Source organism: Carettochelys insculpta, chromosome 2 (genome assembly GCF_033958435.1).
Source record: "Carettochelys insculpta isolate YL-2023 chromosome 2, ASM3395843v1, whole genome shotgun sequence".
Taxonomy (NCBI): Eukaryota; Metazoa; Chordata; order Testudines; family Carettochelyidae; genus Carettochelys; species Carettochelys insculpta.
Window position 1 is genome coordinate 190,533,279 of NC_134138.1, and position 23,597 is coordinate 190,556,875.

Consider the following 23,597-nt stretch of genomic DNA (forward strand, 5'->3'; position numbering starts at 1 on the left):
ATTGACACCAGTAATACGTGAAATACAGAGGTGAGCACTTCCAATGAGCCAGGCCCTGACAAAACTGCAGTTGATTTTACAGACAGCCTAGAAATTGTGAAATTAGCATAAAAGCATTTTTCGTCTTCAGTCCCCCGGACAGTGTTGTGTTCCATGTGGCTCATAGTCTGTGGCAACATCATGGCAGAGCCAGAGAGAGAGAGAGAGAGAGAGAGAGAAAGTGTGTGTGTGTGACATGGGGGACTTGGCAAACAGCTTTATGCAAGGCATGGTAGCCATTACCACAGTGGCTTGGAACACAGAGAGTTGCAGCCTCAGTGGAGATGCATAGGCTGTAGGAGGCACCTGTGTGGAACAGTCTTGTTTGGTGTTGCTTTTGGCCAATTTTGTGCAAGGCAGAGTAGCCAGTGCCACCTCCACTTATAACACATAGTGCAAATCCCACTGGGTGTGAGAATGGATGGATGGATGCCCACCTCTGCCTCTCTGCTGTTGGGAAAAAGTCTGATCAGTCTGGGGAGAAATGGGCAGCTGATTTTTATGCAAAGGATTGTAACAGAATTGTAATCTTTTACTGACTGCGCTTTATACCTATTTGTGAAATTCACTATTTTGCCTGTGAAGCTATGAATTTCATTTAAAAATGTGATATTTTTTTCCTCTGGGCCCTAGCAACAAGCGCTAATGATGTATTTATTCTTTAAGCTTGAAGGTAAGAGTGGTATTACTAATATACAACACAAGGTACGTTTTTGGGGTATGATTAGTAATTTGGGGCTAGATCAACATGTTTATCTCAATAATGAGGGGGTCTGTTAAGTTACCTGTAGTATTTTACAGCTTTGTTATATTGATACCTGAGTAATTCTCTCAATTATTTAAAATGGTGATAACTTTATATGTATGTAGTTAGACTAGACTGAAAGTCTTATTCAGGAAAAAATCCCATTTTAATGTTACTAATAGTTTTACATGGAACTTTCAGAGATGGGCTCTTAACTCTCCCAGATTTAGAAGTAATGAGATTGGATGACAATGCTTTTTTTTCCTCTTAGGGCTACTACAGATCTGGTTATTCGCTGCTAAAGTTGTCAAGAACTCACGATGCAGTACTTACCTTTTCTCGTGGTTTGAATCTTCTGCGTGGTTCCATGGACCAATCTCAAATTGCTGATTTTTTAGTTGGCATCTTCACATGCATTAATGGTAAATTGGAATGGAGGTTTACATTTTATTTAGGCTCGTAATAGGGACAGGCTAGCTGACAGGCATGTGTATGGGATTTGAAGCCATTTGTCCCAGAATAGTTAATTTGGTCACCATCAACCGAGGCAGATTTGAGGGATTTATTCAAAATAAAAAAAAAATTATTCTGAAAAGTTAATTAAAAAAGCAGAGAAATTGCTGAAAATAATTCTGTGATTTTTAAAAAAAATCAGTCCATTTAGAACAGTAATGAAAGGAAAATGTTTCCAAAAGGTTTGAAATTCCTATTATTTTAGTAGGTGGGCAAAGGAAGAGAAGGGATTGGGGATTTCAGCCAGCTCTAATTTTAATATGGTTGGTTTGAGCCTCAAGATATTTGGACAACCTGCAAGGAGGTTGGACAACTTGCACAAGGCTGGAGAAGAAGAAAATGTCATAATGATTTTTGCAATAAAAGTAAGAAGAAAGATCCAGGTAGTTGCCACTTTTTATCTTTAACTACCATCCCTAGTAAAATAATAGAACAGATATTAAGAGGAACAATCACAAAATATTGAAAAGGGAAACAGAACGAAGACAATAAGCAGCCTCAGTCTTCCCAGGCAAACTCGATAGCTGTTTAGAACAGAATTACCAAAGGAGTGGATGTAAAGAATGCAGGAATTTTAATTCAGAATGGCTTGGAAAGGAATCCTGTGTATTGAAAATTGAATGCAAAACCTAGATCCAGAGCCCATTTTTTGGGCCTTAGGGCTCACCACTCTATGGGAATGACTTAAATTGAAGAGAGTCTGGAGATTTAGAGCCTAATTTCTCTGAGGTTCTGTGCACCCACAGCTCCCACTGACTTCAGCTTGGCTATGGAGGATCAGCTGTTCTAATGGGGACTGTTATGTAATATGGCCTTAGTTAACATCTTTGTTAGTGACTTGAGAAAGGAATGACAGCATGTTGGTGAAATGTGCAGTTGATTACAGTAATGGGCTGAATTCGAGCAACTGTTAAGAGGGAAAAAGCAGTCCAGTAGACAAAAAAAATATGAGCAGAAAATCTCAAAAAGAGCTTGGTCTAGAGTACATGTAAGTCAACTTGTCTTGGGGGAAAAAGCAGAAATGCTCATTCAGTGAGATGGAAAAGCCTGGGAAGCATTAGTGCTGACAGAGACATGCAATGGCAGTAAACAGCCAGTTTGTCTTGAATTTGCAATGTGATCTGATAGCAAAAGGATCAATGCCATTCTGGGCTGCAGACATCAAGTCATGTCACGGACTTTGGAATAATCCTCTACAGTACTGGTGTGACCATACTTAGAATATTACATTCCCTTCTGGACATATACAAACAAATTGTGACAAGCTGGAGATAATTTAGAAACGAATAATACAAATGATCATGGAGTGGAGGTAACATGAAAGTATAGTAGAGCAATAAAAAGAACTGAACTTGTATATCTTGGTGAAGCATTACTTGTAGGAATATAAATTCTGCATATATTTGAGTGAAGAAAACACCTACTTAGCATTTTTATGTTATTTTCAAAGCACCATACATTTACTAAATAATTTGCACAATATCCCCATCTGCGTCTCACCCCCTCATTTTACAGATGGGGAAGGTGAGACAGAAAGGTGAAGTGACTTGCCCAAGACAACAAGGAGTCCATGGAGAACTAAGACTAGAACTTAGGACCTGCTGAAGTCTATTGTCACCTGGTTTCTTCCAGGTTGTGCAGCTTTCCTTGTCATTGGGGCAGATAAGGGCATAGCTGGGAGTAATGGAAAAAAGAGAAGAATTTTAGGCTTAACATAGGACAAATTTTCAGTAAGCTGTATTAAGTCGTGGAATACTCTCCCCGAGCAAATTATTGAAAGGCCTATGGGGGAGCAGTGAGAAGAGGGAAAAGAACACACAAGAAAGGATACTTAGCTTTGCCTATCCCCCAACTACTTTTTTCTGTAGCATAGTCAGACTTCTCTCTCTTAGCTCCAATGTTCCTTACTCTCTGTCTCACTGTTGCTCACTGGGCTGGTTTACAAACTTTGCCTGAAAGAGCCCAAGGGCATGTCATCTGGCCTCCCACAGTGTCTTTTTCTCACTTGTTTCATGTACTCTTTTGCCTATTTAATGAGTTTGATCACTTACACCCACTTCTCTGTCCATTCACAGTAAATAGGAAGGGTTTTAAATTTTCATGGGCTTCAGAAATTTTTTCAGGGCAAATGGTTACTTTCCCATTGTTCATGAAATCTGTGACATCTGAAAATAAAGCACCCTTTTTAATTATTGAGCAGACCTCTTATTAGTAATAGTTACTGAAAGAACTGACCACATGTAATGAACTGATGTACTTTGAGAGCACCGCTTGTGAAAGTTGCATATGCTAAATACTCTTCTTAATTTTCTTTTCCTGTTTTTGTAGATGAAAAATATATTGCACCATATTTTCTTTCCAGCTTTAAGAACATCTTGAATGAAAGATTTGATGCATTAATTTGGCAGGTGGCAGTAGAAAAACTGGCCAAGAAAGGAATGTGGCAAGTAAGTTTATTCCCATGCCGTGAATACTCGTAAATCTGTTTCAGAAAAATTTTTCAATAATAACCTTTTATGTTCTTAAATTGTTTTTAAATATAAAATTATTATTCCCATGTTCAACTATATTGATTCTTAGAACTAGAAAAAATAGAAACTGACCAGAAAATAGTTTCTAAAATGTGCTTTCCCCTTTGAAGTGAACAAAGTCACCTTAAAAATCTAATGTGCTTGTTTTTGTGTGTGGTAGTTACAAGACACAAAAATCTTGTAATTGAAACAGTTGACAGACAAAAATTGTCTTAATTTGTATTTATGGTCTCTTTTACTGTTTCTTTGGTATAACAAGTCAGTCTTCTGATTTGTTTGGGTCTTTAACACAGCAACAGAGAAGTCGAGAATTAAAATAGGAAAATATGATGGCTAAACTTCAAAAACTATCTCAAATTCACAAGCAAGTAGCATTTGAAATTAATTTAGTTCTCACTTTAACTGATTTCAAGTTCTGAATGGTATATTAAATCATCTAATGCACTGATACCCAGATTGAGGCTTTCGAGCCATAAGTTGCTCATGTAATAAACATTGTGTGATTCAACTATTAACCAGTCAGGATGCTTTTATTAAGTTGTTAACTAATTATAGTTTATAAAATAATAATATTAATTCAGTATACTATTTCCTGATGTTATTGTTTTGATATCAATACATAGTGCCATGGTAAATGAAATAATGCAGTGTCATTACTGTTGCTGTCTTGCATAATGTTGCTTGCTAGTTTAGCTTCTTGAGCCACTGATGTCTGAGTTGCTAGCCTGTAGTGGTTCCTTCTTCGGCGCACAAGCTGAATCCCAAGCAAACAATCATAGAATCATGGAAAACTAGAACTGGAAGGGACCTAGAGAGGTCATCAAGTCCAGTTCCCTTCCCTCATGGCAGGACCAAGTACCATCTAGACCATAGATATCATTCTATAACCTGCTCTTAAATGTCTCCAGTGATGGAGATTCCACAATCTACCTAAGCAATTTATTCCAATGTTTAACCACCCTGAGAGTTAAAAAGCTTTTCCTAATGTCCAACCTAAACCTCTCTTGCTTCAGTTTAAGCCCAGTGTTGCTACAGATAAGCTTTTGTCCCTGATGATGCTGGAGCATAAACATTATGGCAAATGCTCCAGCTCTGTAGTGACTTGTGCCTGATGAGAAGCTCGGGTTGGGAAAAAAAGTGTTTGCCAAATTAAAGAATTTGAGTGAAAAGAAAAAGCAAGTTTTAGTGTTTTGAGGATCTGATAGATTGTCACAAATGACACATAGTAATACAAATTTTTATCTGTGGAGACCATAGGTGAGATTTTTCCCTTTAATGTTCATTCATAGAATCACAGAATACTAGGACTAGAAGAGACCTGGAGAGGTCATCGAGTCCAGCCCCCTTCCCTCGCAGCAGGACCGAGTACTGTCTAGACCATCCCTGATAGACATTTATCTAACCTGTTTTAAATATCTCCAGAGATGGAGATTCCACAAGCTCCCTAGGCAATTTATTACAGTGTTTGACCACCCTGACGGTTAAGAACTTTTCCCTAATGTCCAACCTAAACCTCCCTTGCTGCAGTTTAAGCCCATTGCCTCTTGTTCTATCCTCAGAAGCCAAGAACAAATTCTCCCTCCTCATGACACCCTTTTAGATACCTGAAAACCGCTCTCATTTCCCCCCTTAATTTTCTTTTTTCCAAACATATTAATGCATTTACATTTAAATTAATATCTGAGTACTTGTAGGCTCATAAATGTTTGTTTTTCCTAGTCCTTGATGTTGCTGGCAGCTGAGAGAGACAAATTGCCAAGACATCTGAAAGTTACTCATTTATCACTGAAGGATCTGTTTGAGGTACATTGCTGTTACATTTATTCTGTTGAGTAAGGTGACTGTTCTTTTTCTTTTATTTTTTCATTTTACTGAATGACTTAATGTTCTGTGAATAAGGGTGAGCACAGATTAAACATCATTTTGAAAAACAGATGCTATTAGTGCACATCAAAACATTTTGTATGTAATTTGTCCCCTCTTTTTGCTTAAAAAAAATAAAGAGTAACAAGTCCAGTGACGCCCAGCCCCTTGGCCTAGGGCGGGCGGCAGCAAAAAGGGGGTTAGAGCACCAGCCCGTACTCAGTTCGGGCGGTCAGCAGCTCACTGCTACAACACCGTACAGGCCCCAGCCCTCAATCTAGGGCGGGGCAGCAGTTCACAAGAGTTGTATAGTTCTGGACCCAGCCCTCAGTCCAGGGCAGGGCAGCAGTCCCCAAGTAATAGCACAGCTCTGGGCCCAGCCCTCAGTCCAGGGCAGGGCAGCAGTCCCCAAGTAATAAGCACCGGCCCAGCCCTCAGTTTGGGGCGGGGCAGCAACACAAGGGTTAAACACCGGCCCAGCCCTCAGTTTGGGCCGGGGCAGCAACACAAGGGTTTACAGACAGGCTCAGCGCAGGCTGGCCCTGTCAAGGAGGGGGTAGGGGGTCGCAGGCCCTCCCACTCCACTGCGACCCGGCCCGGGGCCCTGGGGGGTCACTCACACGCGACCACAGCAGTGGGGATCCAGGCTGCAACACACTGCCATGGGTTCGTGAGCGTCGTTCCCCGGGCCACTTCCTACCTCTGCCTCCGCTGGCGGAAGGTCCCAGTCCATCTAGTCAGGGGCTCCCTCTAGGTCGGTCTCCTCCAGGTCTTCCACCTTCGGGGGCTCTGGCCAGTCGCTCATATCCATGTCATTGGGATAGTCGGGCGGCGGTAGCACCGGGGACCTGAGGCGATCCAGGGCCTGAGGGCTGTAGGGATACGCCGGGGTTCTGGGGCGAACCGCTTCGGGGGCTCCTCCCAAGGCAGGGGGTCTCCGCCGGTGTGAAGGTCTGGGAAGTCTGGGTAGTCCCCCGGGGCATCTGGATCCAGGGTCATTCGGAGCCGCTGCGGGCTCGCTCCTCTGGCCTAACCAGGCGGCGGCAGGCCCTCTGCCCTTGCCAACGGGGAGCTCGTGCAGGCACGTCCTCCCTGCCCGGAGGCCCAGGCTCAAATGGGTCCTGAGCCCCGCCTTTGGCTCTTCTAGCCCTTGGCCCCGCCCTCTGAGGGGCGGGCCTCTGGTCTCCTGGCTCCGGCCCCACCCACCAGGGCCTCTGCATAGCCTCCTCTGCCTCCGGGTCTGCAGGAGGCCATACTGACTCACTACAGAGCTGTACAACGCACAAATTCTGTAACAAAATGTACGAGACTTGTTTGTAGCAACTTGGGTAACCAACACCATAAAATCAAATTAATAAATTAGTTATAAGAGTGTGGCAGCTGGGTTAAATTGACAGTATTTCATGACCAATGTTATTTATAATCAACATTGTACAGAGGTGTGGAAGGATTAGACTTTTACCAGTAAATGTTTATTTTACAGTACACACAAAAATCAGTGAAAATGTATTTCTGTGAATAAATATAATGTACACATATGTAGAACAAAAAAAAAGTTTGGGAACTTGCTGGAGTTTGATGTAAGGATGTTTTTCTCTGCATATTTTGACATGTGATATTGACAATTTGTTTTAATACTTCAACTTTTTGAATCTATGGCAATTTAATTACAGTCTGACATTCTCTGAGCTGTGAAAATTTAAATACATATTAACTAATATGTCTAATAATATTGATATTGTTATATTTATAAGAAGTACATCGGATCTTTTTAAAGGGACAAGGCAAGAACACTGCATTTACTGAGAACTTAGTACCATTATATTATATGCATATAATATATATAGTTTGCTCAAGAGGCATATACACACACATACATGCACATACCTGTCTTGTGGTTGCTTGTAGCGACTAAAGGTTGCTCACTCTAATCCAGTGGCCAGACGGAGTAGATGTGAATGTGGAGCCAGGTTCTGTAGATCCAGATCAACACTCCAATGTTGACAAGACGAGCAGAGGAACCCAGCTCTGTAGTGGTGCGCACATCTTTTATAGCTTTTAGTCCACAGTTCTGGTTCTGTCCCACTGCCCCAGGCATGATGAGTCACCTGTCAATGGCAGATGGGCTTGATCCCTTTCCACTGCCCAGGTTTCTGTGTGACTTACCACCTACAGATGGTCCTTAATCTTCCTGTCTGGGTGGGTCACTGCTGTAGAGTGCAGTTCTTATTGTTCTTCAGCCACCAAGTCTTTGTTGTCCAAACAGGCTGGCTCCAGAGAGTAACTCTGTAAGCATCCACATTTACGCTTCCAGGTGGCTCTCACACATACCCATTCGCACAGACAGCATAAGTGTTACAGCCTCATACAAGAGTAAAATGGAGTTTTAGGTACAATATGGAATCCGATACAGAGTGTCTTATGAATATAAAATAACCAATATAAAGGATAATATGAAGGGAAAAAGTAGTATATAAAATAAAAAAGCTAAAGAGTAATACAAAAGTCTGTGGCCTATTAAAAAGATACAGGGTGATACCAAGATACATAGGAATGCAAGGTTCTATTAAAATATAGCTAGCCATTTAGGGTTGCTACAATATTATGCGGAAAACTAAATTCTGTCGTTTTGTGCACTATCGGCTGTTCCTGGACATGTCTACAAAATCCAATTAAAGGGCCTAACGCAAGAAAAACATGCAGGGTTTTGGGAAGGAATGCTTCTGTCCCTTCCCCCAGCGAGTGGTAGGATGCTGAACACCTGTGTAGCTATTCCACCGCTACTGCTGTACTAATAAGGTGCATCCTTGTCTCTTGTCTCTGTAACAGAGGTGTGGCCGTGTTAGTCTGTATTCTAACAAAACAAACCAGTAGTCATATGGCACTTTAAAGATTAACAAAATGGTTTATTAGGTGATGAGCTTTCATGGGACCGACCCACTTCTTCAGAGCTATACAATTTCCAGTCCAGACCCAGATATAGTACAGAGGTCTGGAAAAAATTGCGATGACATTAGATAAATGAAATACATTAATTGAAGGAGGAGGGGTTGGGGGTGGGGGATGTTGTCTCTGTGTTCAGGGCTTTTGGCAAGCTGTATTGTCTATTCCAGGGGGTGGCAACCTGCAGCTCTTTGAGGAATTACTTTTGGCTCTGAGTGCTGACTTCTCTGCAGCTCTGGATGCTGGAATTAGGCTTTCCATATGTCCGGTTAACTCTCTGTGTGGGTTTTTACAAAATTAGACAGTGTCTAGGATTTTACTCAGCTTTGACAAACTCTTTGGGCAGCCCTCGAGTTTCCCCCTTCCTCCAGCCCATCTTGTGTTTGCCTTCATTCAAGGGAGCAGAGCCAGAAACAGAGGGGGCAGCAGTGGAGCTGGGCTAGGAGATAGTAGAAGGCTTGCCCCTCCTTTTTAGTTTAGGGAGATAAGATCTGAGGGGTAGGTTCAGGCGGGGAGCTCAGCCCCTCCAGCCAGTAGTAGGTTTGCATAGCTGCCCACAGGGGGCTCAAACCTGGGACCGCTGGAGCATAGTGCAGGCCCCTCTACAGCTTGAGCTGAAGATCGGCTGGCTCTTAGTGCAGGCTGTAGAGGACACTTACTCTTTCTCTGTGAAGTGGTCTCAGTACTGCTGCATGGGACAGTTGACCAGACATAGGTGTGTGGTTTACCCATACAGCCCAGGCATTGCCACTCACTGGCGAGGAAAGCACTCTTCTTGTAGGGGCTGGTTCAGGCTGGGACCACAGCTTAGCAGGCACAGTGCTTGCAGCCCATCTGTGAATGTAGCCAGCTCAGAAGTGCGGAGAGGCAGCTGCCAGGGAGGCTGTATTGCTACAGTTACCACATAGAGCTGCCTTGGCCTGATTGCTGTACAGTTACTGTCAGTGTTTTGAACTTTGTGCTCAAATTACTTAATACTGAGATTTCTCCAAGTTATGGACTCCGGGGAGCAAGAGGGAAGGAAAAAAGTGTTCAGCTTGGATGGCAAAAGGGGGCTCGCATTCATTGTGGGCTGTTGGATTCTCTTCCACCACTTCCCTAGGTCTGTGATGATCTAAGGCTCAGAGTCTGCCCACCACTGATGGCCTTTCAGACCCCTTCATGCTCTGGGCTTTAGGTCCCAGCAACTAGGCTGTTTCAAGAGCAAGTTTGATGGAGGCTGCTAATGGGGATCAGCCAGATTAAGTTTTGGTTCATTCTCCCTATATCTCTGTGAGACAGGAATTATTATTAAACCTATTTCAAAGGTGGGACAACTAAGGTGGACAGAGAGCCAGGCTACACAAGTGCTGCAAACTTGTGTCTGAAAAACAGGCCTCGGCTAACTGTTTTGCTGCCAGCATGCTTGAAAGCCACTTGCAGTGTTGGTGTGCCTTATGTGGACTTTTGCTTAAGTTGAATCAATGAAATGCTGGCAAAAGAATTCATCTCTAGATACCTCAGATTCTGCTCTAAGCGTTAGGCAGGGGTTATGAAATTTCATAACAGGGGCACAGTGCAATCAGCCTCCCCCCTGCGACCTCTTCTGGCTCCCCTCCTTGTCCCCCGCCATTACTAATGGAGCGTGGCACATAACTTATCGGAGACCGATGCTCACTTCCAGGGCATTGGACAAGCTGAGGGAGGAGCCCTTCTAACTGCAGGGACAAAATGTGGGGCCCAACATGAAAAAGTTTGCTGACCCCTGCATACTCCTAAATTGACCCCCTTTGGATCACCAATTCATTTCTGGTAGTCAGTGCCACTAGATAGGACGGATCTTGGAGCCTCCTAGGGCTCAGAAAAGGAGTAAATATTTACATGGATCGCATTACAAATCATTGTGTGTGCACTGTCTTAAATTAGGACTTACAAAACGTACGGTTTGATGTTATTTATTATGGACTCTCTTGTATACATGTGCATTGTGGCTCTTGAAGTATTGATTTTGTAACCGAATTTGAAAAAATGGCTCTTCTCGCTATTTTGGTTGCAGGCCCCTGGGCTATTCGTAGATCCACTGGCCATGATCCCTTCAGCTGAAATGACTGCTCTGTGCCAGGCAGCGGGTTTGGAGCGCTCACTCCCTTATATGACATCTTCATCAATTTGCTCTTTCCTTCTTTGTGAAATCCCACAGATTCTGCTGCATTTTGGGCCTTTCAAATCTTAATTTCAGGTGGAGGATTTCTGCTTATATAAACATTGCAGTCCTGATCCTACTTTCATTGACTTAAGTGCCAGTGTTTGCATTGTCTTCAACAGTGCAAGAGCAGACCTTGTCCACAAGTATTCTGTCTCAGAGAAACCCGTGAGGGCATAAATTATCATCCTCTGTTTCTATGGGATGTTCTAATCAATTACAATAGCAAACACAAAGCAGAGGCTCCAGAATCTGTGTTGAATTATGAAACTAGCCATAAATCCATAGATTTTTTTTTTTTTAAACCTAAATCAGATCCCTTGTCTCCTGTAGCTGTTGGGTTCAAATTGTGCAATTTCTTGTTGAGAGGCATAAAACCGTCTGTACTGAGCCTGCTGTTGATGTGAGCTTTTACAGCGAGCTTATGCTTAAGATTCTCTTTGTTCTGCTGTCAAATGCTTCATCTTCATTGGTTTGAAATCCGATATTAGAAAGTTTTAAGAAAATAGGGGACTATAAAGTAAGCTCTGTATAGCTACATTTACTGGCCAAAAGATTAACCCTGTAATAGGGCATATATGATGGAATGTGACGGGGGTTGCCACATATCCTGTAATTCCACAGCACATTTGGTATGTTTTACTGTATATCTTTGAAATGGGGACTTTTTTATACTCACTTATATTTGTGAAAAACTGTTCTGTGGATGGTGTAGGGAAGAGGAGAAGCCCTGAGAAAGAAGGGAAGGCAAAACAAAATGTAAAGAGAGACATTTAATCACATTGGCTTTTAATCACCACAAAAGAAACTTGTATATGTATAATTAACGTGAATGCTGTAGATGACTTATGATCTTGGACCCATACTTTGCAGATAGATGCTGGCAAACCTTATAAGGCTGTGCTTGTTTCTAGCGTGATTGTCTTTATGAAATAATAGTACCCAGTGTTCTCCTAAAATTTTTCCCGTGGAAATTTTGTATATGTGGAAGAGTGTAAAAAAAAAATTAAAATGGAAAATCCCCAAAAGTTTTCCTTTTGAAGGGAAAAAAGAGAAAAAGCACCTAGGGGAGTTTTAAGTGCTGCTGCTTTTTCCCCCTCCCTTTTTTTCTTTTACAGGTGTGTATAATATTTACACTTTGAAATGTTCACAAACAATAACTTTCACAAATTAGAATTCTTTTACACAAAGGTTTGCCAGTGTTTGCAATATGTGTGGAAGCCACTATTAAAAACCATAAAAATGGAAAATATTTAGATGTATAAGAAAAAACAGAGCTACATAATATACTCTGTGTGTGTGTGTGTGTGTGTGTGTGTGTGTGTGTGTGTGTGTGTGTGTGTGTGTGTGTGTGTGTGTGTGTGCGCGCGCGCACGCATATTTGTTGTATATAAAATTAAAAAAAAAAACCCAAAACCACCTTCTGGACTGAGAGATCTTTTTGTGGGGTAGAGATGGAACAGAACAGATCCTGAACTCTGCTCTGGGGCTCTTGGTGCTACTGTAATATAAATAATAAATTTATGTAATTAAATTTAATATTGGATGAGGCAAGTGGCCAATATTTGTTCATTCACTTTGCCTTTGTAACACTTAATTACTGTCTCTTTGTTACCAGAAGTATGTCCTGTTTGGCCATTATGAGAGAATGGAAAGGGTACCAGAACTGGTGCAGTGGCTGGTCTCCATTGGAGCAGGTGTGGGGAGCATTGGGACATACCCACTTCATGCAATCATCCACCTGTGTATCAAAGCAAGTGAGTGACATCCCATGTCCAAATAAAACAAAAGCAACCCTAGTCAGCCTACAGAGAATTTGCAGGTAAAGCTCATATTTAACAATCTAAAGTAAGCTCATACCCAAAAGACACTGTCTTCCATAGCCTTAGTAATTCCGTAGCTTTAGTAAGCCATTTGATAAAGTCTTGCATGATGTTCTTGTTGACAAATTAGGGACATACAACTTAGATGGAGTTGCTAAAAGTTGGGTGCGTATCGACTTGGCTAACCATTCCCAGAGAGTATTTATCAATGATTCACAGTCATGCTGGAAGGGCATAATGACTAGGGCTCTGCAGGGATCAGTCTTGGGACCAGTTCTGTTCAATATTTTCATCAATGATTTAGATAATGACACAAATTTTTGGATGATATCAGGATGGGGCAGGGCTTGCAAGTGCTTTGGACGATAGGAGTATAATATGAAACGATCTGAACAAACTGGAGTAATATTCTGAGGTAAAGTTCAATAAAGGAGAAATACGAAGTGTACCACTTATAAAGGAACAGTCAATTTCACACATACCAAATGAGAAGCAACCGTCTAGGAAGAAGTACTGCATAAAGGGATGTAGGGCCATAGCGGACCGGAAGCTACATATGAGTCAACAGTCTGACACTGTTGCAAAAAAAACCAAACATGGTATGTGTTAAAAGGAGTATTGTGAGGAAGACATGAGAAATAATTTATCCACTCTACTCTGCACTGATTAGGCCTCAGCTGGAGTCTTGTGTGCAGTTCTGGGAACCACATTTCAGAAAGATGTGTACAAAATTGGAAATCCAGAGAACAGCAGTTATAACAATTAAAGGTCTAGAAAACATAACCTGTAAGGGAAGATTGAAAGAACTGGGTTTGTTTAGTCTGGAAATGAGAAGACTGAGAGGGGATTTCACAACTTGTTTCACAAAAGGTTGTTACAAGGAGCAAGGAGGAAAAATTGCTCTCCTTAACAAGTAATGATAGGATTAGAAGCAATGGGCTTAAAGTGCAAAAAAGGAGGTTTACGTTGGACATTAAGAAAACTTCTTGTCAGGGTAGCTAAGCACTGGAATAAATTTCCTAGAGGCACTGTGGAATCTCCGTCAGTGGATGTCTTTTAGAGCAGGTTATAAAGGCACCTCCCAAGGATGTCTGCATGGTGCTTGGTCCTGCTGTGAGTGAAAGGAACTGGACTTGATGGCCTCTTGAGGATCCTTCCAGTTCTGTGTTTCTATAATTATTCTTCAAAAATAAGAGCACTTAAATTACGTCTGATTCACATATACTTGAGAATCGTGTGCACCTAGTAGTGTTACAGTCATTCAAAGCTGAGATGTAATAGATGTGACCATCTCAAATCTGAAAAAGCTGTTTTGCGGGCACGACAAATGTTTAAAATTTTCAGGCCAAATTCAGGTTGCATGTTAGGACAAAATTTGTTTATTTCTCTCCAGTTATTTAGCTGGCATTGGACACCGATTACTGCTTGGTATTCTACATTATATTTCCCTTTATGTCACCTTTCACTTATGTCTCTGAGGCTGTGGCCGCACTTGGTCACTCTTGAAACGGACCCCCGTGTAGTTGCGCTGAGCTGCGAGCGTTTGAAAGCAGCGCTTTCAAAGCGCCACGGCCGGAAGCGTCCTAATGCTAATGAGGCGCTGAATATTCAGTTCAGCGCCTCATTAGTAATCTTTGAAATGGCCATTTGTATGGCCATGTCAGAGTTTTGGCCAAGTGTGGCCACAGCCTGATAGTTTGTTTGGCCACCTATGATGGTGGTGGGTGATGGTGGTGGGGAACTGGACAATAATACTTCCCACTATCCTGTACAAACAGGACAGATTGTACCGTTTAATAATGTGTGGTTTTAATTTATAATTATTTCAGAAGGGAACCACCTTTTCAGATGGTTATTAGATGAGGTACCTGACTTGAAAGGTAGCATCAACCAGCAAGACCAAGATGGTTGCACAGTTCTGCATGTCGTGGCCTCTCATTCCAGTGGCTATCCTGTGAAACGTATGTAATTAAAAATGGGATTATTCAGGAGCATGGACTTTTGTGCTTTATAGCAAAAGGGGAAAAAAAACCCTCCAGATGTTGGTATTGTTTATTTCATGCTGAGAAGGAGAATGATAAAAGGCGCAATGTACATTTATATCTATGGCACATATAGCAGGATTAAAAAACTTATAAGGTGTGGTGGGGTGGCCAATTTCTTTGTCATTATGCATTGTTATTCTGTGTATGGTCTTTCATTTGGTTGAATAGTGACAGAGAGATAGCTGTGTTAGTCAGTATTCTATCAAAACAAAAAAGCAGTCAAGTAGCACTTTAACAAAATAATTTATTAGATGATGAGCTTTCATGGGACAGACCTGAAGAAGGGTCTGAGGAATTGGGTCTGTCCCACAAAAGCTCATCTCCTAATAAATTATTTTGTTAGTCTTTAAAGTGCTACTTGACTGCTTGTTTGTTATTTGGTTGATTGATTAAGATTTAGGCATGACTTGCTGCAACGTACTTATATCTTTCTTGGTCCATTTATGTATTGGTACGGTCAGCAATTAAGAAAATATTAAGGTCTCAAGCTTTTCTGGAGTTTCGTTTCTCATACATAGAGAACTGTCTCAGAATTTACCTTGAAGTCAGTAGCTATGTATTTCAGCTTAGACATGCAAACTTTGGGAGCTGCTTTCCTTTGGGCTTCTTGCGCGAAGTTTAATAGCCATACCATCTCTGTGGATGCTTTTATCTGAAAACTGAAGAAATAGAAAGGTGGCTTGTTTTTTATTTGCATTTCTTAATTAATCCACTGGGTGGCAACAGAAAGTAACCATCAGCCCTGAAGTTATCCGAACTTTTTGTTCATTGAACACAATGGTGTTTTGGTGCCTCCTGTTGATAGTCTGAGTCTCAGGCTACATCTACACTAGGAGATAAATTTGAATTTAAGACAGTTAGCTCAATATTACAGTGTGTCTGTCTTCACTGTAAACACCATTAGCTCGATTTAGAGAGCGCTAATATAGATAACATTATATCATTGGAACCAGCTGGTGTAGAGTCAAGTTCAAATTTAAAAGTTCAAATTAAGGCCAGTGTCAAAGCACCAGGTCTTCAAACTGAATTTATTAGCCTCCAGAGGTGTCCTGTATGTACCCCGCAATGCCCCACAGTGCTCCACTCTGGCCACTTCCATCTCCTCTGGTCTCCAGGTGTGCAGGAATTAGGTAACAGGAAGACCATGAATTTCAATTTAGGACCAGGAAGCCCATGGCTGAGGGGTCATGTTTGTATGAGAGGCTCAGAAATGTCTTTCTTTCTTTGCTATTAGCGCTGTGATCACATCGACGCATTACAAATAGCCCCAATGTGGTTTGCTCTCTACTTCTGCTAGCTGAGCACTTGGTATTTTTTTTGCGCTGCCTGGTGCCAGCCGATGCCCCACCACACCACGTGGCAGCAAAGCTGTTGTGGGGGTCGTTTTTGTATGAGAGGCCAAGAAACCTCCTCTCAGTAGTTTACATTTGCGTAGCCCCGCCCTCTCCGGCACCATTCAGTTGGAGTCTTTCCCATGCCCAACCACATCTCATGGGTATCTCCCAATCCAATTAAAGGACGTGCCTGCGGTTTGGGGCTGACCATGATGCCAGGCAGCACCATGTCCTGGCTTGCGTGTGGTGAGGTCTCCAAGGGTGGGAAATATTTCTGGGGGCTTGCAGCTGCCTGGGGAAAGCCTCTCCTGGCAGCTAAGACTTGCAGGGCTTGGCTGCTGCCTGGGGAGAAGTCTCCCTTGCAGCTAGGATATTTGGTAGCTTCAGTGCAACAACCCCCCCTGACCCCCGCAAACATTTTCAGGGCTTGGTGCTGCCGGGGGGGAAGTCTTCCCCCAGCACCTAAGAAATTTGGGGCCTTGCTGCTGCCAGGGGGAAATCTCCCCTGGCGGCTAAGATTTTCGGGGCTTGCAGCTACCCAGGGGGATTGCGTCAGCTGGCCCCCCACTCAAACCTCCCCACGTCCCCCCACCACAACAAGGACACAGAGGGCTAGCTGTCACTAAGGGTGAATATCTTCCCCAGTGGCTATGAATTGTGGGACCTGGTTGCCACTCAGGGGAAATGGTTCAGGTGGCCCTTGAGACATGGACCCTGCACCACACAGCCAAAAAAGATTTTCAAGGACCATGTCACCTGGCCATTCAACCTCCCAAATACCAAACCCCCATCCCCTGTGTTGGCAATGTCTGTGTAGCGAAGAGGGAAGCCAAAAATCTTTTTTCCTAACCTTTTCTATCACCTTTCTTCTAACTTTGCACCCTTCATGCAGGGAAGAGTGGGTGGAGGGCCAGTTGAGAATACAGATGATGCACAGAAGCCGTACAATGAACTGGGAACCCAAAAACCCTACCTAAGCAACCCTCCTTTTTCAAGTTCTTTACTATCTACTCTTTCTTCATACTTTGCAGTGACCCTATATCGGTTTCCGGGATCAGATGTACTCAAGGGATGGGGGCATTGGGTGGAGGGCCAGTTGAAAGATGCACACCGACTGCTTTTTATAAAATCGTTCTTAATTCAGTTATCTGCAGTTTTAAAAAGTAATTCAGTTATAGAATGAAGCGATTTGTGTGCATTTGGTGATCTTTGTTGATGCACTAGTTTTCCTTCCTTCCACCTGGAAAAATGGACTTTTTTTTACCACGGGAGGGGAATGAGGGCAATGCAATGTGGGAAGATGATGTCAAATATCAACAACCACTTGTGGGGCTATTTTTTCTCCATGCTGCCCCAGCGAAAATACCCAGAATGCTATAGTGATGAGGGAACTGTGGGGTAGGTTACCACAATACATTGCTGCCGTAGTCGATGTTTGCTGATTGAGTGTGGCAGCAATAAGTCGACTTTGTGAGGAGCACGTGGGGAGGTGAGGATAGTCAAATTCGAATTTATGAAATCCAGCATTACAAAATTGTTATTAATAAATCTGAATTTATCTTGTAGTGTAGACGTAGCCTCATTCATACTATGCTGTGGACGAGTCACATTTCTTCTCTCCCAGCCATCCCAATGAATATACTGCTTGCAAAAAGTGGAAGAAATTTCAGAGCCATCTTTTTGACAAAAGCCTGTTAAAATAACACAGGTGGCAAGGCATAAATGTATAGCAACAAGAGAACGGTGTTGAATGTGTAGAAGTGTCTCACTTTTTCACACCCTTTTCTCCAAGCCTTTCCTGGTGCTCTAGCACAGGGGTCTGTAACTAAAATGGTGAGAAGAGCCATTTTTTCAAATTCAGTTATAAAATCAATACTTCAAGAGCCGCAATGCATGTGAATACAAGGCAGTCCTCAATAAATAATGCCAGACCGCACTTTTTTCACCCCTGTTTTAAGAACAGCTCACACACAATGATTTGTACCAGTTAGAAAGTTGTTACTCCCATCTCCAGGCTTCACCTGCCTCAACCCCCAGATTCATTCCCCTGTCCCCAAGCTTTACCCCCACCATCCAACAGACTGCTCCCCCACTCCCAGGTTTAACGCCTCTCAGCCCCAAACCACCCCTTAGACACCCTAGGGTTTAACCCCTTCAGCCCCAGGATTTACCTGCCTCAGCCAATGAGCTCCATGCACTGACACTTCTCCCCCCACCACCTCTTTCTCAGCACGACTGTGCAGGTCTGGCAGGGCAGGCTCAGCTGCCCCTCCCCACAGCTCTCCTGCAGGCTGACTTCCCCTGCATGGAGTGGCTCCTTGCCCTGCCTGCTTCCTCCCTGACACAGCTGACTGCTGAGTGGCCTACATTTAAGTAGCAGCAGCCTCCAGAGCTGCCGGAAGAGTCAGCAGTGGCAGTGCTTGGAGCTTCAAGTGGGTCCTTAAAGAGTTGCATGTGGCTCTGGAGCTGCAGGTTGCTGACCCCTGCTCTATAAAGTGGGATATATAGAGTGATTGAAGTGGTCAGCCTTGCAACTGTGTCTCAGGAAAATGGAATTAATATTGTGTAGCTTTCCTAGGAATCATTTCTGCTGCTTTCACTTGCCTGGGTGATCCTTTGACTTTTGATGCTTCTCCTTGGAATTCTTTTGATCTGATTTGTAGGACATGTTCAGCTGTTTGAGGAAAAGAGAGTCCATCTTCTCTCGGAGTAGCACAATGCCCGTCAAAATGGAATGTGACATTGTGAGACAGGAGTACAGAGCCTTGTGATATATCAAAGATGATATTTTGAGCTTCCAGTTAGAAATTATATTTCAGGGCTTGTTCTATATTTGTTCTGCAGTGTTTTAGAGGCAGTTATGTTCAGATACTAGCTTCAATTGAAAAGAATAGTAGTACTGTCATATTCATGAAAATGTAGATAACATATGGTGCAAGGCTTGTTATTAGGTAATGTTATTTTTATGTCACTCTGATACGGGGAAAAAACTAGTAATTAACAACGGAATCACACAAAGTATCTTAGACATTTTTAAATATTTTTTGTTTGTCTTGATCAAAGAGGAAAGCAAAAGACTGAATATCAATTAAAAAAAGAAAACACATACACATAAGCCACCCAAAGTACAATTTGGCAAAATGCCCAGTTTTCTGTAATACTCAGCTGCTCTTTGTTTGAATGAGAGGATTGTGCCACTTCCCTACTGTGTTGATTTTGTGTTTCAGGTCAGACAGAAAATGTGCAGATGCTCCTAAATGCTGGGGTGGACCCCACAGTTCTCGATGCACAAGCAAGGAGTGCTGCAGACATCTTGAAAAAAAGCAAAAACTTCAAGGCAGTAGATATAATCAACAATCACTTAGCAAGACATGCTTCTCCCTCTGACAACTCAGGTACTGGTTGCATTGTCTGTTTTAAATGTCATTTTTCCTTTACAGAAATGTTATACTTCTCGTAGCTTGTAGTAGGTAAGGTTTATATAGTGTTTCTTTCTGGTGGAAATATATCAAAGTCTGCATCTGCACTAGCAAGTTCTTTTGAAAGATTTTTCAAAAGAAGGGGGTTCTTTCGAAAGATCCCGCAGAGCGTCTACAGACACAAAGCATTCTTTCGAAAGTAAATTGAAAGAACGCAGTGCTTGCTCCTTTCAAAATCACTGTTCAGTTCCCATTTTAGGAAGAGCACCCCCTTTCGACAGCTTCTATTGAAAGAACCGTATGTAATCACTCTGTGGGACCTTTTTTTCAAAAGAGCAGTCCTCATGGGGCCTGATTTTTCGATTCCTGGCATATTCTTTCAGAAGAGCAGGGGCTGTGTGGTCACTCTCTTTTGAAAGAGCAGATCTCTCTTGAGCTCTCTTTGAGCTGTGTTTTGTGTGTGTTTTTGTGTTTTCAAAAGAAGTTCTTTCAGAAGAGATCTTCTGGAAGGGCTTCTTTCAAAAGATCTCTGTAGTGTAGATGTGGCCAAGGATAGCTATTTCAATATAATGACCGTTTTCTCAAAATAACTTTTCTGTGTAGACATACCCTGAGAAAGCCTCACCACTTGCCACTATGCACAAACTTTGAAATGTATTTTTAAAATGGTTTTTAATCACAATTTGTATTTCTAGACAACTGGCTAAAGGAAAAAGGTCTTCAAGAAAAATACTTAAAGAGAAATTCTTATTTGCCTATTTTTTAAGCTTTAACAGAGCTTAAAACTAGATGTTAATAAACGAACAAATATCAGTTCTTTCTTCAAATAATCACTAAACTATTATTAAGGAAGGTTGTAAGCTCTTGTATCTAAATGTCAGTCCAAATAGTGGGTACTTCATTTTCCTCACAGCAGATAAAGATGGAAGAACGAACTTTGTGGTAATAGCTCTAAGAAAGGATCAGATTCAGCTAAGCCCTCAAGAAGACCCTTTGAAGAGTGTTCACTTGGAGCTCTTCTGAATACCTGAGCGAACAAGCAGTTCCTTAAAGACCTCAAGAGTCAGAAACAGAGGAAATGCCTTGCCTCTGACCTGGGCAAACTCAGTTATGGGTTAAGCCTACCTCAAAGTCTCCATATATAGAGAAAATATAGTGCCTGGGGGGTTTACTTTCACCTTTTTCTCCTCTGTCTCTGGTTCCTGAAAAAGTGGTCCCTAAATGCTCCCTCCCATGGCCCATCTTATTGTTCTTCCCTCTTCCTGGCTGCAAGCTGGTGGCATCAGAATGAAAAGATCTGACAAGTTCCTCCAGCCAGGGCTGTAGTGATAGTGGGCTTAAGTTTCTTGTGCTGTGATCCTGCCTGATCCACTGTTTCATCCAGGGTTGTTGGTTCCACTTAAATTTTTCTCTTCACCTTTACCTTGGCACTTTGACCCCTCATTCTCTTTCTCAAGGGCAAGGTTTTCTGGGTTTAGTGTAGAAGTAGGGAGTGGAAGTAGGGAGTTTTGATTGCTCCTTTGTAGCGAACTGCCTGAATTTCTTCTGGATCTCATGGAAGAAGACTACCTTCCTTGGGCTTTCTTCAGCTGTTTTTCTTACATGATCTGTCACTTGGACATAGTTACGTTCCTCAGAGCCACTGGCTAATGTATGCTAAGCCTGGGCCTCATTTTCTAACTAAAATGTGTTAGTTAATATAAAACACACATTGTACTTTATCCTGGTCGTGGGATAAACTGGGAGGCATTACTAGTTTTTATTTTAAAAAGTATGTTTTTATGTGTTAGCATTCCATACATTTCCAATAAAATATATTATATTACTTTAGTTTTAAAAACCAACAGCGAACAAAAAACAGGATTACACATTTGTGATTTTTTTTCAGGAAAGAGCAAAAGCAAAGGCTCAGATGATGAAATTAGCTCTCTTCTTGATGCTTTTAAGCAGTTCTTGATGTTTTGCGGTCCTGAAAACCAAGCACACCATAAAAATGCATTGAAGCAGGAGAAGGTTCAGAAATTTCTGGAGCTGTTGTCTACTGTAAAAGGTAAAGTGAATTCCATTTCTGCCTTTCACACAACTTGATCGGTGAGAAAAATGTATTTGAATTAAATATACAGAGTGTTTTCTGCAAGTATCTGTAATGTAGAAATAGTTGCAGAAAAAATTACTTCCTATTCTTGCTGGAGGGCTAACATCTTTAATTTAAAGGTTTTTTTTGCAGACTGTAGAAACAGTACAGTGAACATATATTTAAATGTATACAGTAGTTATGCCATAGGAGAAGTCTTGTTTTTATGTTTTTTTACTCTGGGTTGATTGGTTGGTTATTTTTGGTATTTTTTAAAAAAATTGACATGGGGGAAAGCAATAGTACAGGACCTGCATATGCTATTTTCAAATATGTGCTAAAAGCTGTTTTAGTAATTGTATTATGCCTGTGCCATGTGACTTGTATTGTTGCAAGTGACAAAAAATATTAGTGTATTTTCCACCACTTCTGTCGCCACTGTAAATTGCCTTAATTAGAGCTGTTTGATAATTCTTTCAGTCATACCAAATAAACTGAGCTGCATTAGTGATCCATTTTTTGCCTATTAAATACGGTTATTAGAGATCCATTAGCACCTATTCCATGATGTTTGCTGGAAGATTTAATTTTATTCTCCTAATTCCAAAATATGAATTTTGGAGAGGGATAGATCTTTGTATTCAGAGCTGCAGAAAGACTTATGCATATGTTCTGTTTTTTATGGTAGTTCCAGGCAAGAAAAAATTTATATGTAAGCTAGGTTAGCTGGTGACATCTCCAGAATTTTCTGTGGTTAGCTAAACTTGCTTAATGTTAGACTCTCCGCTATGACCCCTGTTTAAGATGCATATCATTTCTTCTTTAAAAATTCATCACTTTTTCAACCTCACTAAGTTTGTAAGCTTAGAGGTGCCTTCCAGCCCAGCCTGAAGATGGAATGTACCAAGCTTATTTCTGATGCTGCCATCAGTGTCTTGCCGTTTGTCTCTGAATCACCCTAGAGGAGCAGAGCAAAATCTTTTATCTTTGCAAGGACTAGCACATTTCCCAGTGAGCTGCAGCACTTGGTTAAGAGTTGTTTTCTAAAAGATAAAAACATTTTTTAATGTTTCTTCCCGTCTGAAACATTCCCAGCTTTGGAATGCAGTGTCAGGGAAGTGATATGCTGGGATACTATGGGATGTCTGATCAAAAAATTGTAGTTTTTCAACATAGAGATTATGGAATTTAAAAATGGGAAATTTTTTGTCTTTATGAAAACTAGAAACTTAATATTCAATCGAACTATTTTCTGGCTTGATTGTAGAAAGCTGCACACATACTATGGTAGTGTGCTGGCTGCCTGAGAGAGGGGGAGCACTGCTTGGGAAGTCGATAAGTTGACCAGAAAGGCAGTTGAGGGACATCAACATTACAGAGGTTTTGCTACTCTCTAACTGTAACCCCAAACATGTTTTGAAATATAGTGCTATATACATGAAAGCCTGTAAGGGAGTGGTGACTAGCCTTTTTTAAATGCCCATTTAATCAGTTGCAATCAGAAAAAGCTAAGTAATTCTTGACTACTCTATCTAGCCTTTTATACTTCACTTATGACCAGGCCACTGAGGCTACGGCTACACTACAAGATAAATTTGACTTTATTAAAATTGATTTTATGCTGGTTTTCTAAATTCGATTTTGAGTATCCTCACTTCCCACAGGCTCCCAACCAATTCAACATATTGCGCCCACATTGATATCACCAGACATGGACTGTTGCAGCAGTGCATTGTGGGAACCTATCCCACAGTTCCCTCAGCCCCACATTCTGAGCCAAGAGCAGCAACACTGTCAGTTTTCTGGGACCAGCAGCTTGGGGGACCTGGGAAACTGACAGTGCAGCAGCCCTGGTCAATTTCCTGGCTCCTGCTAGTACAGTGAACCCTCCATTTAATGGACTAATAGGGCTGTCTGTTCTTCCCCATAGTCCCTTAGATATGAGGGTTTAATCCCCCGCCCCACAGGCTCCCCCAGCCCCAGTCCCAACACAACTTCCCCCCAAAAACAACTCCCCCAAGAAAACACTCAAAAACACTCACGCCCCCTGCAAAAAACCCTCTTCCCAAAAGCAAAACAAAACAAA

At 41.9% G+C, this 23,597-nt stretch overlaps 1 protein-coding gene across 2 annotated transcripts in view; it reads left to right on the forward strand.

The window, feature by feature from the left end:
• Positions 1–23,597, forward strand: part of TRANK1 (tetratricopeptide repeat and ankyrin repeat containing 1) — an 81,064-nt gene that overhangs the window by 23,077 nt on the left and 34,390 nt on the right. Inside the window, exons 5-11 of one of the 2 annotated variants that reach the window (XM_074988184.1) lie at positions 1,056–1,206; positions 3,626–3,744; positions 5,548–5,631; positions 12,435–12,573; positions 14,469–14,600; positions 19,246–19,413; positions 21,326–21,487. In XM_074988184.1, coding sequence (XP_074844285.1) covers positions 1,056–1,206; positions 3,626–3,744; positions 5,548–5,631; positions 12,435–12,573; positions 14,469–14,600; positions 19,246–19,413; positions 21,326–21,487 — 955 coding nt within the window. The remainder of the gene's footprint in view (positions 1–1,055; positions 1,207–3,625; positions 3,745–5,547; positions 5,632–12,434; positions 12,574–14,468; positions 14,601–19,245; positions 19,414–21,325; positions 21,488–23,597) is intronic. The other variant, XM_074988185.1, reaches the window with a different exon arrangement.